This window comes from Podarcis liolepis, assembly GCF_965112155.1.
Source record: "Podarcis liolepis genome assembly, chromosome: Z".
Classification (NCBI taxonomy): Eukaryota; Metazoa; Chordata; class Lepidosauria; order Squamata; family Lacertidae; genus Podarcis; species Podarcis liolepis.
In genome coordinates this window covers 48,928,968-48,943,348 of record NC_139570.1, presented here as the reverse complement: position 1 = coordinate 48,943,348, position 14,381 = coordinate 48,928,968, and the positions used below count along the sequence as shown (strand labels likewise).

At 47.3% G+C, this 14,381-nt stretch overlaps 1 protein-coding gene across 11 annotated transcripts in view; it reads right to left on the bottom strand.

Annotated features, from left to right (window-relative positions):
• The window catches only part of DAB2IP (DAB2 interacting protein), a 310,440-nt gene that overhangs the window by 202,632 nt on the left and 93,427 nt on the right, over positions 1–14,381 (bottom strand). For all 11 annotated transcript variants that reach the window (XR_014521566.1, XM_083485773.1, XM_083485762.1 and 8 more), the window contains one exon: positions 6,085–6,188. Coding sequence is in view for 10 of the 11 variants with exons in the window: in XM_083485773.1 (XP_083341899.1) it covers positions 6,085–6,188 (104 nt within the window). In the remaining variant the exon portion in view is untranslated. Of the gene's footprint in view, positions 1–6,084; positions 6,189–14,381 lie in introns of those variants that run through there.

The following is a 14,381-nucleotide window of genomic DNA, read 5'->3' as shown; positions in this document are numbered from 1 at the left end:
TCTCCCACAGGAGGCAGCAATGACCCCCAACCTAGACGGCTTTAGAAGAGGATTAGACAAACTCTTGGAGGAGGGGAGGGCTATTGATGGCTACCTCTCTTTCAAATCAGAACCAGTGAAGGCGGTGAAGGGCCTGTGTGAGTGCCTGGAGGCAGTTGGAGGATGGATGGCGGCTAATGGATTGAGGTCGAATCCTGACAAGATAGAAGTACTGTTTTGGGGGGACAGGGGGCAGGCAGGTGTGGGGGACTCCCTGGTCCTGAATGGTGTAACTGTGCCTCTGAAGGAGCAGGTGTGCAGCCTGGGAGTCATTCTGGACTCACAGCTATCCATGGAGGCGCAGGTCAATTCTGTGTCCAGGGCAGCTGTCTACCAGCTCCATCTGGTATGCAGGATGAGACCCTCCCTGCCCGTGGACTGTCTCGCCAGAGTGGTGCATGCTCTAGTTATCTCCCGCTTGGACTACTGCAATGCACTCTCCATGGGGCTACTTTTGAAAATGACCCAGAAACTACAACTAATCCAGTATGCGGCAGCTAGACTGGTGACTGGGGGCAGCCGCCAAGACCACATAACACTGGTCTTGAAAGACCTACATTGGCTCCCAGTACATTTCCAAGCACAATTCAAATTGTTGGATACCTTTAAAGCCCCAAACTGGCCTCGGTCCAGTATACCTAAAGGAGCGTCTCCACCTCCATCGTTCAGCCCGAACACTGAGGTCCAGCTCCGAGGGCCTTCTGGCGGTTCCCTCATTGCAAGAAGCAAAGCTACAGGGAACCAGGCAGAGGGCCTTCTCGGTAGTGGCACCCGCCCTGTGGAACGCCCCCCCATCAGATGTCAAAGAGATAAACAACTACCTGACATTTAGAAGACATCTTGATGTATTAGAAGACATTTTAATGTATTTTTAATCCTTGTTGGAAGCCGCCCAGAGTGGCTGGGGAAGCCCGGCCAGATGGGCAGGGTACAAATAAATTATTATTATTATTATTATTATTATTATTATTATTATTAGCCAGGATGGCTATGTTCTGCCTCCACAGACAGAGGCAGGAATGCTTCTGAATACCAGTTTGTGGGAACCACAGGAGAGGAGAATGGTCTAGGGCTCAGGTCCTTCTTGCCAATTTCTCTTTGGGACACCTGGTTGGCCACTGTGAGAACAGGTTGCTGGACTAGGTGGGACACTGGCCTGATCCAGCAGTGTTTCTTAGGAAGGACAGGCTACAAAAATGTCAGTTTTTAAGAGTCAGAGAGCAGTAAAATGTCAACATACCTAGTTGACCAACCTGAAAAGTCTGATTGAGGTCCACCTCAGCCCTTGAAGGAGATAGTTCTAAGCCTTTAAAACAGGTCAGCTCCAAAACTATGAAGCTCTTATTTTCCCCAGATGAGTTCTCCATTGCCTTGCCCGCAAAAGAATAGTGATTCTATTTAACGATAAATTTTCCCTGTGATTTGCTATTCCCAGCAGGACAGGGGAGCAGAGTGATGATCAATGTTCCTTTCCTCGTTAATGAGAGGAGGTTCGCTCCCACCCCCGCCGGCCTAATATTTGCCAGAATCTGGGCTGCTCTAGAGCTTGCACAAATAGCAAAGGCGTCTCCTCTTAAGAGAAGCAGCTCTCTTGAGACTAAAGGGAAATAACAGCTGGACCAAGCCTCCCTCGCCAAAGACAAATGCTGTCTTCTCTTATTAAATCTTCCTCTGGGCAATCCTTTACGGATTATTTCTTCAAGCAGAAGGCCGCAAAAACTCACTGCTGCAGAAAAGAGAAAGGGCCGGGAGGGGCCAAGGAAAGAGGCCTGTTTTGATGCAGCCTTCAGATTTATTTTTTTTTTTATTCCCCTCCCCAGAGCAGAAATGAGCCTGAATTAGCATAGAGAACATTCTGGAAAGAGGCCCAATCTGGAACCATCCTCCCTTGCCCTCCTCTTCACCTGACGAGACTGATTCCTGTTGTGTTGCCCCACCCTTCGAAGACAGGGCCATGGCTGGTTTGGGAGTGTACAGTGGTACCTCAGGTTACAGACGCTTCAGGTTACATACACTTCAGGTTTCAGACTCCACTAACCCAGAAATAGTACCTCGGGTTAAGAACTTTGCTTCAGGATGAGAATAGAAATCGTGCAGCTGTGGCAGCAGGAGGCCCCATTAGCTATAGTGGTACCTCAGTTTATGAACAGTTTCAGGTTAAGAACGGACCTCCGGAACAAATTAAGTACTTAACCCGAGGTACCACTGTACTTGAAGGTCTACAGCTTGAAGGTCTGTACTTGAAGGTCTACAACTACAGCTTATTTGCACTTTCTGAAGCAATATGAGGACCAAGACACAGCCATTCTTCAAGATGTGCGCTGATCCAAATTTTGCAATGCAGTTCCCTGACCAACTGGTCTTAAAAAAAGAAAAGATGGCTATGCAAGGGGAAAGTGTGCATAAGAAGGACAGTCTTAGCGGAAATAACATATAAATGCATTATATTATGAATATAATATAATGGGGGGGGGGAATGTTTGGGTGAACTGGCAGTCTTATGACTTCTGAAAGCCACCTAACATCTTAATAAGCACACGAAGTACCGTATTTTTCGCCCTATAGGACGCACCGTCCCATAAGGCGCACCTAGTTTTTAGGGGGGGGAAATAAAGGGGGGGAAATTATTATTTTTCCCCAGGCGCGGGGCTGGGGCAGGGGAAGCCCGAGCTTCCCCCGACCCCAGCCCCCAAACAGGCAGCTCTCTGCAAGCCGTGGGAGCCCAGCGCCGGCTCCCGCTGCTTGCTGAGAGGTCCGCGAAGCCTGGAGAGCGAGAGGGGTCAGTGCGCACTGACCCCTCTCGCTCTCCAGGCTTCAGCGAAAGCCTGCATTCGCCCCATAGGACGCACACACATTTCCCCTTCATTTTTGGAGGGGGAAAAGTGTGTCCTATAGGGCGAAAAATATGGTAAGCTTTGAAATGCTCTCCTCATTTCCGCTTCACTGGCTTTCCTGATGGCTACATTTCTACTTGCATGAGGCCAAAAAGCAGAAACAAAAGATACTCAACACAGGAGTTGTCTTCTTAGCGGATGGGCTATTATCTGATGGTATAAGAATTGTGTGTTGTAAGAGGGGGTGATCTGTTGCAAGTTTGTCCCCTTTTCAAGAAAAATAAATAAATAATAAAGTTCACCTTCTCTCTCTCTCTCTCTCTCTCTCTCTCTCTGAAAAATGGAAAACTTCATTGCAAAAATGGGCACATTAGTCAAAACTAAATACAAAAATGTGCTCATTAGGAGAAATTCACCCCAAACTGCTGTGTGAATTTTCAATTTTATTTTTTATTTGCAAATGGCTGTAGAAATCTGGAGAACTGAATTTAAGGTTGAGAAAGGGAGAAAGGGAGAAAAATAAAACGGACAGGTGCTTCCAACCCTTCCTCCTGGGTGTATAAGGGATGAAGGGAGTTGTAATCCCAGCAGGCTCTGGAAGGCATCAGGCTGGGGTCAGTGCCCTACTCCCTCTGCCCTCCGTCCAACTCAGCATGCCATATGCAATCAAAAAGGAAATCTCAGAGCTGAAGCAAGAATTTATATTGACAGAAGAGACCCATACACAGAATTATACACCATGACACCTTCTTCCGTCTGTGCCAGTGACACATACTTATCTTGACAAATTCAAAAAAAGCTTGAAATATCAGTGTCTGGTGAAGAGATGCTCAGGGCAACCATCTAAATGCTGAGCCAGACTTGGATTGCCAGAAGCAAGAATCCACTTGTATGAAGAGTGGATTGTACGGTTATATAAGATCCCTGACCGCCCAGAGCTGTCCTTCACTGGAAACAGGATACTCAAAAACAGGGACAATGGTGCCTGGCTTTGGGAAGGCTCTAGGCTGTCAATGAAGGGGATCTATGTCACTGCAGGTGTTGTTGTACTCCCAGGAGCCAGCCTGGTTAGGGAACATGGGAGTTGTAGTCCAAGGACCACATGTTCCCCTGTCCAGGGATCAAAATCCAAGGTGGCAACTGGGGACAGGAAGCAGGCACTTAAGAAAGAGTTGGGAAAGTTTCAGAAAAGAGCCTCCAGAAAGACTGAGGTCCATGCAGCGAGTCCCCTATAAAGAAAGGTTGTGGTGTTTGGGACTTTTTAGTTTAGAGAAATGGCAAGAGGAGATATGGTGGAAGTTTGTAAAATTATGTCTACCAGCTCCACCTGGTACGCAGGCTGAGACCCTCCCTGCCTGTGGACTGTCTCGCCAGAGTGGTGCATGCTGTAGTTATCTCCTGCTTGGACTACTGCAATGCGCTCTACGTGGGGCTACCTTTGAAGGTGAGCCGGAAACTGCAATTAATCCAGAATGCGGCAGCTAGACTGGTGACTGGGAGCGGCCGCTGAGACCACTGTTTAGGGAAGCTTTTAATGTTTAATAGACTATTGTATTTTAATATTCTGTTAGAAGCAGCCCAGAGTGGCTGGGGGGCCCGGCCAGATGGGCGGGGTATAAATAATAAGTTGTTGTTGTTGTTGTTGTTGTTGTTGTTGTTGTTGTTGTTGTTGTTGTTATAGTGTCAGACTGTGACTCGATAGACCAGTATTGAAATCCCCACTCTGACATGGAGCTCACTGGGTGCCCTTGGGCCAGCTGCTGCCTCTCAGCCTAACTTTACCTTGCAAGGTTGTTGTAGGGCTTACTGTATTTTTCGCTCTATAAGACGCACCCGACCATTAGACGCCCCTAGTTTTAGAGGAGGGGAACAAGAAATATTCTCTCCCTCTCTGCGCAGTGCCTCTCCAGTGAAGTGAAGTTAGAACAGCAAGAGGGATCGCTGCGCAGCGAAAGCAGCGATCCCTCTTGCTGTTCTGGCTTTTGGGATGGCCGTGCCAAGCCTCTTCAGGGCAGGGGGAGCGTTCCTCCCGCACCGATCCTTCTTGCTCTCCTGGCTTCAGCAATAGCTGCGCAGCCTGCATTCGCTCCATAAGACGCACACACATTTCCCCTTACATTTTAGGAGGGGGAAGTGTGTCTTATAGAGCAAAAAATACAGTAAACGAGGAGGGTGAGAACCAATCATGGATGCCACCTTGAGCTCTTTGGAGAAAAGGGTGGGATATAAATGCAGTAAACAAATGATGATAATAAATAATAAATGAGCCTTGAGTGAAAAAGGGCCCTTGGGGGAAGTTGGGATGAGGCATCAGATTCCAGGGAGGGCAGCGTATCAGCTTGGCACTCTGCTCTGTTCCCTCTCACATCACCCAGACACTATGTGCCCGCTTCACCCCCTGAGCCCATACCAGCCTCACCTCCAGTTCTGGCACCGCCCTGGTACTGCCAGAGCCTGCCTTGCAAACAGAGTCCATCTTCCAGTCTGCTTTTGACCCACCACCAATGCCTCCTCCATTGCCCATGTCACAGAGATGCCAGTTCTGGCACAAATAGACAGCTGGGTCCAGCCCTCCAGAAGGACTCCCTGTTTGCTTGCCCAGTCCAACATTCTTGCCATGCTGAAGTTGTGCCTGCCCCCTTCCTTTATAAGGCGACTCGAGTGTGTGCCACCTGTGGGACCAACGTCTTAGCTCGCTCGGCTGTGCAGGCACCTGTTGCACCTTTGATCTTTGCCTATTTGCCACAACAACCATTTGGGCATTAAAAATATTGGAAGAAACCCTGCTGCAAGTTTTGAGTTCATCCTGCAGCGAGATCCAGGACATGTTGCCAGGCAGTAACACCAATGATGGGCCAACGATCTAAGGCAGCTTTCTATGGCACCACAGCCCTGAAGGAGCACCAAAGTTAGTGCTGCATGGAGTATACCAGAATTCACACAAATGCACCCAAAGATCCCTACTGTTGCAGGGGTCTATGCCCAGGGGGAAATACCTCCAGGCTGCTCCTCTACAATCCTTGCTGGTCTGCAGCTCCTAATTTGTTTTGTTCCTCTAAAAAGTTTCCAGGCTAAGACCCCTCATGTGAATATGAACAAGAGCTTACAAATGAGCCACATTACTGTAGAGTTGGAAAGAACCCCAACTTCCGGAAAGGAATCACAGCTTGGGCTGGGAAACAGACAGACAGACATAGACAAGGGGACTTACCGTGACACGAAACGGCGTCGTGGCAGCCGGCTCCATGCTGGGGTTCTTCTCTGCCCCCCCGCTGGGCAGACCACGCCGCTGCCCTGTCCTCTCTGGTGGGGACTCTGTGAAAAGCAGAGAAAAGGAGAATGTTGGGGACCACCTCAGAAAGAGGAGCTGCGTGTGCGCATGCAAGAATCACAACAACAGCACATCGCTGCAGGTGGGCTATGCCACCGGTAGTGGGTCACTGTGGGAAAAGCCACTTGAAAGTTTGTCTCTCTAAGCCCGTCACTCGAGGATGTTTTGTTTTGCTGACAACTTCCCATGCAAACAGAGTTTAAAGTCAAGAGACCTTCCAAGTGCATTTCGTAATTGCTAGGTGACTTTGTTGCTCAGTTCAATCTTTTTACATGGTATTTTATGCTTTGTGGTACTTCTTACATAAAGGACACAAGGACACAAGAAGCGCCTGTAAGTGAAATGTGAAATCAAATGGGAACATGAGATAGGGAACACATAGCAACAGACCTTCCAGGGCCTTATTTGTAACAGAGCCATTCAGACGGGTTTAAAAAAGTGTTACAAGGAAACATAGATAAAAACCAACTTCTTGATTTCATACAGAATTTGAATAAAACTGATGCAGTTTTCGAAGATGCAACCTGCCATCTTGATTTTAGCTAGATGGACTAATGGACTAACTCAATGTAAGGCATTGTGTTCCTAAAGAGGAACAATAATGGACTGCAATGGAGAGAAAGGAGTAGGGCAAAGTAAAATACAACTCGCATCAACCCTGACTGACCACTGGCTGTGTTGGCCTCCCATTCCTGGGACCCCCATGGGTGCACGTGAAGTAGTTTGTCTGGATCAGGTCTCATAAGTCAGCTAAGGCAAGTGTCGATTGTGAAGTGAGCCAGACCCAAGGAAAAGCACCTGCAAGCTCAGAGAGAATTCAGGCTCTTGAACGAATAAGTACCCTTCAGTTTCCAAGACAATCAATATGCAAAAGGCGGAGAGAGAGAAAGGGAGGGAGGGAAGGAGACAGTCAGAAGGCATTACTAATCACTGCACTTAGCCAAACATTCAAGAACATCATTCAAGTACAATATTTCACCAACGGGCGTGCCTGATCACAAATATTACGACATTGCAACGACCCACAGCTGGGAGCTCACCGTCAAGAGAACCAGGCTCGCTTCTGGAGTGCGGGGTGGCATGGGTGTTTAAAGCACAAAAGACCTTGCTTTGCGGAGGAGTGTGAGGTAAATAGGCACCTTGGGGAACAGAATCAGGTTCTTGACACAAGAGGTGCAAAGCTCACATAGAGTCAGATGTGAGAAATTCCATGTATAACTCCATCACTAGGTTGTGGAGTTGGGTAGTGGGCCATGGGCCATGGCCCTGGGCATATTTTTTTGAGGGGCTGTGGCAAGGTGCCCCCACAACAGGCTTCCTCATCGGAGGCTGGCTCTGGCGTGTGAGGGAGCTGTGGAGACTAACCCTCCCTGCAGAGGTGCGTCTGGCTTCTTCATTGTGCAGCTTTTAGGTAAAGGTAAAGGGACCCCTGACCATTAGGTCCAGTCGTGGACGACTCTGGGGTTGCGGCACTCATCTCGTTTTATTGGCCGAGGGAGCCGGCGTACATGCTGTGGCCAGCATGACTAAGCCACTTCTGGCGAACCAGAGCAGCGCACGGAATCACCGTTTACCTTCCTGCCGGAGTGGTACCTATTTATCTATTTGCACTTTGACGTGCTTACAAACTGCTAGGTTGGCAGGAGCAGGGACCGAGAAACGGGAGCTCACCCCGTCGTGGGGATTCAAACCGCCAACCTTCTCATCGGCAAGCCCTAGGCTCTGTGGTTTAATCCACAGCACCACTCGCATGCAGCTTTTGGTAAATCCTAAAGACAGGCCTCTTTGCCTTTGGCACCTGAAATGTGTATTCTCAGGTTTGCAATGCAGGAATCTGCCCCCGGCAGCGCGATCCTGCTGGGGTTCCATTGCGTTACTACTACTAAATAATCCTGACACCCACTATCTGAAGCTCTTCAGCCACCCTCAAAGATCCCTTCCTTTCTTTCTGGTTGACACGTATACCTGCTACTCCCTACTCAAGCACCTGCAGTTTCTCCCCTCTCCAGATTCTTGCCAGGCTCTCCTCAAAACCTTTGGCATAACCCCACCACCCCTCGAGTTCTTATGCTCTGCTGTGACTCTGCCTAACCCCATGCATCCAAAATATCCATTCTTTATATATCTGAATGACTCCCCTCCCCTGGACAGTGAGGGGGGGGGAGGACTGAAATAGTTAAAATCAGAATGCAAAGGATTAAAGCAAAAACATTTAAATGTTCAAAGCACCACAGTTCAGAAGAACAGTTTAAGTAGCTTCAGCATAATTCAGAAATAAAAGCAAAGTCGCATAAAAGCTGCAATATACAGAAGGGAGGTGTTGTTGTTGTTGTTGTTGTTGTTGCTAAGAAATGCAATAAAAAACATAGGAGAAAAATGGTGTAGCAGATGAGCTGTGGGTGGGGTCGACGTTAGATTCACTTCACAGCGAAAGGTTGTTGATGTTGTTTAGTCATTTAGTCGTGTCCGCCTCTTCATGACCCCATGGACCGGAGCATGCCAGGCACTCCTGTCTTCCACTGCCTCCCGCAGTTTGGTCAGACTCATGTTTGTAGCTTCGAGAACACTGTCCAACCATCTCGTCCTCTGTCGTCCCCTTCTCCTTGTGCCCTCCATCTTTCCCAGCATCAGGGTCTTTTCCAGGGAGTATTCTCTTCTCATGAGGTGGCCAAAGTCTTGGAGCCTCAGCTTCAGGATCTGTCCTTCCAGTGAGCGCTCAGGGCTGATTTCCTTCAGAATGGAGAGGTTTGATCTTCTTGCAGTCCACGGGACTCTCAGGTGTCTCCTCCAGCACCAGAATTCAAAAGCATCAATTCTTCAGAGATCAGCCTTCTTTATGGTCCAGCTCTCACTTCCACACATCACTACAAAAGCCTCAAAATTTGTACTTTTCTGAATTTTGCATTTTGCAATGCAGTTCTCCATTCAAATGGTGGGTAGAAGAATGCATACACTGGGGTAAAGTGTCCATAAAATGCATCCATTTGCAAAAACAATATCAAAGAAACACAAATTATTAGGGTAAACCACTTCTCAAAAAGTTGGGTATTAGGCATAATTACATACAAGCACCTGTGCATTAGGAGATATTTGTGTCAAAATGCCAGCGAATTTTCATGAAGACTTTAAAAGCCATTTCCAACTCATGGAAATTTGCAGAACTGAACTTTAGTGTGAGAACCTGAAACTGGCAGATTCACCCATCCCTAAGGGAAGCCTCCCTAAGAAGAGTAGTTTACCAGTGAAGTGCTATATATGACTACTCAGGAGTAAGTCCCACTGAGTTCTATGATACTTACTCCGAGGTAGGTGTACATAGGTTTGGTCAGGACAGATCCAGATGTGCTCCAGAGGTATATAGACAAAGCAGTGCATAACTTTTTTTGGGGGGGGGGAGTTGGTGCTGGAGCTCATGTGTTTATGTAAGTCCTGCCACATTTTCTGGAAGGAGAAACCACTCTTCCATTCCTAGAACATGGGCACAGCCTGAGATACTGTGGAAGTCTGAAATGCTACATTTGGAGGACTGTGTATAAGTAGTGGGGGGGTGTGGCATGGAGGGAGCCTGCTGTGTCCCCCCAGGTCATGGTTGACCTGGGGTTGGAGCTGCAGCTGGGTGCGAGAAAGTTGCCTTGGCAGGGGTGGCGAATATGCCCCCGATTCACCTCTCTCCCGCCCCGGGTCAGGCTTGACCTGGGAGTGGAGCTGTGGCTGGTGGCATTGGGCCATCACGCAAGGAAGCTGTTTACACAGCTCCCTCAGGCGCCAGAGCCAGCCTCCGATGTGGAAGCCTGTGGTGGGGGCACCTTGCCACAGCCCCTCAAAAAAATATGCCCAGGGCCCACTACCCATACCCACCCCATGGTACTCTACTGTTTGCAGACAGTTTGTGTAGCTTTCCATCAAAAAAGGGTATACTACAAGGTGCAGAAATTATTATTATTATTATTATTATTATTATTATTATTATTATTATTATTATTAATTTATACCCCGCCCATCTGGCTGGGCTTCCCCAGCCACTCTGGGCAGCTTCCAACAAAATATTAAAATACAGTAATGCATCAAACATTAAAAGCTTCCCTAAACAGGGCTGCCTTCAGATGTCTTCTAAAAGTCTGGTAATTGTTCTTCTCTTTGACATCTGGTGGGAGGGCGTTCCACAGGGCGGGTGCCACTACCGAGAAGGCCCTCTGCTGGTTCCCTGTAACTTGGCTTCTCGCAGTGAGGGAACCACCATAAGGCCCTCGGAGCTGGACCTTTGTGTCCGGGCATAACGATGGGGGTGGAGACGCTCCTTTGGGTATATTGGACCGAGGCCGTTCAGGGCTTTAAAGATTGCCAAAAGGGGGTGGAAGTCAAATGTTTTGAAAGTCAAACGGACTCCTGGAACATTCAGCTTCCAAGGTACGTCTGTACTTCTTCACATAGTGCATAGTTAAACTATGGAACCAAATTCCACAGGATGCTGTGATGGACACCAATTTGGATGGCTTTGGAAGAGGACAGGACAAATTCACTGAGAACTTGAGGGCCCACGCAGCTGGAAGCAATAATGCTTATGTGTACCGGTTGCAACTGGTTGGTCACTGTGAGAACAAGATTCTGGACTGGACAGGGCGATTGCCCTGATTCAGCAGGCTCTTCTTATTAAATGAATGAATGAGGGTCTGCTCAGATCCCTGCTGCAAAAACCAAGGAGCTAAAATAATAATGTGTCTTGTTCCCAATAGATGCACTGCGTGTGCCCCAATTGTAGTTCACATATACATTGCAGAGTAACGGATGAGAATGATGATCAGAATTCATGTGATGGGCTCACTTTGCTGAAGCTAAGCAGATCTGGACTTAGCTGGTGCCTGGACCACCTGGGATCCCCATGGATGAGCCTGCCTTGAATTCCAGCTTAGAAGAAAGGAGGGGCATAAATTATTGCTGAGCCCAAAGCTCTCAGCCAAAAACTTTTGGTACAAAATGGGGAGGGGAGAAAGAGTAAAATTGCCTTCTTGCCTATGCCTTCCTCTGCTTCAAGTTTTACAAATCAAACAATATTTTATTATTCAGCTAAAGACCCATTAAAAGCAAGATACAGTATGACCCAAAACCACACCATTCCTAACATAAAATGTAATACACACATATAAAGCAAGAACATGATTTTTTAAACACACACACACACACACACACACACACACACACACACACACACATTTAAACTGATATACTCCCTTTGTGAATTTTTAAACCAACAAAGAGAAACTGTGCAACTCCATTATTGCTAGAAGTCTAGCAGATTCTGTCATTACATTATTTTCCATCAGGCAATAAGTCAGCCAAATAGCACTCAAGCGTCTTTCCTGGTATTTTCATAGCATAGATGTAAACCATCTATTTGGTCATCTCTGTAAAAGTTGCATACAAAAAGAACACGAATTGAAGTTCCCATTTCTCTCTCAGCACAGCAGCAGAGTGGTCCATTTTGCAGCAGCATTGAGAGGCCTTCCTGGGAGATGACATGCCCACCCCACCTCAAGGGCTGAAACTGGAACAAAGTGGTGGTACTTTCATTCAATCCTCATATAAATTTATTTTCAAAATGTATAAGCTGCCATACATCTGAAGATGGACACCAAGTTTTTTGAAATGGCAATAGCTATTAACCCAACAATTAAGAGGAATAATAAAAACCAGTCAACTAGTTGAAAAATACCATAATTTAAAATCCTTGGGCAATAAGAATAATAAATAGGTCAGAGGCAGCCATGTCTCTGAATGTCAGATGCTGAAAACCACTGGAGGGGAGAGGGCTATTGTGCTCGGGTTTCCCATAATGGGCGTCTGGTTGGCCACTGTGAGAACAGGAGACTGGACTAGATGTGCCATGGCCTGATCCAGCAGACTGTTCTGATGTCCTTATATTTGTACAGTGGTACCTCTGGTTACGTACTTAATTTGTTCCGGAGGTCAGTTCTTAACCTGAAACTATTCTTAACCTGAAGCACCACTTTAGCTAATGGGGCCTCCTGCTGCCACCACACGATTTCTGTTCTCATCCTGAGGTAAAGTTCTTAACCTGAGACACTATTTCTGCGTTAGGTCTGTAACCTGTAACCAGGTCTGTAACCTGAAGCATATGTAACCTAAAGCATATGTAACCTGAGGTAAAAGGTAAAGGTAAAGGGACCCCTGACCATTAGGTCTAGTCGTGACTGACTCTGGTTTTGCGGTGCTCATCTCGCTTTACTGGTCGAGGGAGCCGGCGTACAGCTTCCGGGTCATGTGGCCAGCATGACTAAGCCGCTTCTGGCGAAGCAGAGCAGTGCATGGAAACACCATTTACCTTCCCGCCAGAGCGGTACCTATTAATCTACTTGCACTTTGACATGCTTTCGAACTGCTAGATTGGCAGGAGCAAGGACCGAGCAACGGGAAGCTCACCCAGTCACGGGATTTGAACCGCCGACCTTCTGATCGGCAAGTCCTAGGCTCTGTGGTTTAACCCACAGCGCCACCCATGTCCCTAACCTGAGGTATCACTGTACAATAAATAATTTCGAAACTACAATCAATAAAACAACGGCAAGCCACAGTGCATAAAGTAATACAGTACAGCGGTACCTCTGGTTAAGAACTTAATTCGTTCCGGAGGTCCGTTCTTAACCTGAAACTGTTTTTAACCTGAAGCACCATTTTAGCTAATGGGGCCTCCCGCTGCTGCTGCGCCACTGCTGTGCGATTTCTGTTCTCATCCTGAAGCAAAGTTCTTAACCCAAGGTATTATTTCTGGGTTAGCCGCGTATGTAACCTGAAGCATCTGTAACTGAAGGTACCACTGTGAAGCCATCCAAGTTGGTGGCCATCACCACATCAAGTTGATCTGCAAGTTCTGCCTTGCTGTCTGGTCCTCATGAGTCTGGGAAGTGAGATGGGACTGGGCTGTGCTGCACTGGTGTGATTTCCTTTGAAGGACAGCACACTGAGCAATTACCGTATTTTTTGCACCATAACACTCACTTTTTCCCTCCTAGAAAGTAAGGGGAAATGTCTGTGCGTGTTATGGAGGGAATGCCTGTGGGTGGCATGCCTACGGATTTTCCTCCTCTAAAAACTATGTGCGTGTTATGGTCGGGTGCGTGTTATAGAGCGAAAAATACGGTATCTCAGGTCCCATGTTGGATCTTGATGAGGTTGCTCCCAGGCTCTGGAATTCCCTCCCTTGGGAAACCAGACTGGTTCCCTCCTTGCTGTCCCTCCACCAACAGGGGAAGACTGTTTTGTTCTGACAGGCCTTTGGGAACTGGCTGTTATCTAAGGAAAGGGCTTTTAATAGTGCCGTTCTGCTTTCACTGCATTTTAACAGATTTGTTTTATATATATATATATATATATGTTTTCGTAGATTTTCACGGGTACAGGAATGCAGGTTTTGGTGTCTTCGGGTGTCTTCCCGTGTAAAAGTTGGGGTGTCTAGGCGACGTTTCGACGAGGTCTCACTCGTCATCTTCAGGCTGGTGCTTTCGGCTTCTTGTTACTGGAACAGAGCTCTGTTCCAGTAACAAGAAGCCGAAAGCACCAGCCTGAAGATGACGAGTGAGACCTCGTCGAAACGTCGCCTAGACACCCCAACTTTTACACGGGAAGACACCCGAAGACACCAAAACCTGCATATATATATATATATATATATATATATATACACACACACACACACACACACACACACACACACACACACACACTTCTATTAATGTTTTATTGTTCGTTAACTATTATCTATCTTTCATATGTTTTTAGCTTTTTGCATTTTATCAGTGCCGTTTTTAATATGTGAGTCCTGGTCTGCAGAAAATGTGCCATAGAAATAACAACACTTTGATTGGCTAGAACATGACCCAACAGTACCATCAGCAAACATTGGTTTGCTGGTATCCTCTCAATTGCTCTTGCTACATAACCATGCCCCTAAGTGGCATGCTCAAGTATCAAAAGGCTTGCAAAAACAACTCTCTGCTCCAAAAATACATTTTGCCTCTGCCCCTTGAAAGCTAGTGGTGTGAATCTTCCAGAGGCTCGCCTTAATCAGAAGAGTGCAGGTGAGCTGGCTGAGAGGCCTGGAAGCCTCAGCCAGAGCCCTGGCTCCCAGCGGCCCACTCATTCTGCCCAGTTGGCATTTGTGC